This window comes from Cystoisospora suis, assembly GCF_002600585.1.
Source record: "Cystoisospora suis strain Wien I chromosome Unknown contig_6912, whole genome shotgun sequence".
In the NCBI taxonomy this organism is placed as follows: Eukaryota; Apicomplexa; class Conoidasida; order Eucoccidiorida; family Sarcocystidae; genus Cystoisospora; species Cystoisospora suis.
The window spans coordinates 134-774 of NW_027159699.1; the positions used below are offsets into that span (position 1 = coordinate 134).

Here is a 641-nt window from a genome sequence, read left to right on the forward strand (position 1 = left end):
TCTACGAGTGTGCCTACCAAGAATTTAGGTAATCTCTGCATGACGATAGCTCTTTCCACGCCTATCCTACCTGAGGAGAAGAAGATCTAGAGACCAAGTTTCGCTCCTTCTTTCTCCTCCTCTCTTCTCTATCTCTCTACTTTTCATCCCCCTTTTTGTCTACCTCTCTTTTTCCTTTACTTCTTTCTACACAACGTGGCGGTTTATCTTCTTCAGATATTTCATGGAAGAGGATCGTCGCCTCGCTATATGTAGTCGACTCGTACAGCAGCAGATCCTTCGATGCCACTCTTCTAGATGGACGAAGAAGGTCCTCCCTGTCAGATCAAAGAAGTCTTCTTCTTCTTCCTCTTCTCTCTCTCTCTCCTCTCAGAACACTTCGACCTCGGAAATCTCGCCAATTTCATTCTCTTCTTCTCCTATTGCCGTTGAGAGAGAAGACGGCTCATCGTTTCAAGAGAAAAGCGTTTCTGTAGACAACTTTCAAGAGAAAGAAGAAGAAATCGAAGAAGATGAAGAAGAGGAAGAGGAAGAGGAAGAAGAATTGAGAGATTACGAAAGAGTTGAGAGAAACCGGAGTGGACAGAAGCCTATCTGGATATGTCGCAGGAGACAGTCTCGAGAAGAAGAGAAAGAGAAAG

At 44.3% G+C, this 641-nt stretch overlaps 1 protein-coding gene across 1 annotated transcript; it reads left to right on the top strand.

The window, feature by feature from the left end:
- Positions 1–216: 216 nt before the first annotated feature.
- CSUI_010206 (uncharacterized protein) lies at positions 217–574 on the top strand (the record flags this gene model as incomplete). Its single annotated transcript, XM_068070311.1, has 1 exon — positions 217–574. A coding segment is annotated over exon 1 (351 nt), but the record flags the coding sequence as incomplete, so codon positions are not given.
- Positions 575–641: the final 67 nt, after the last annotated feature.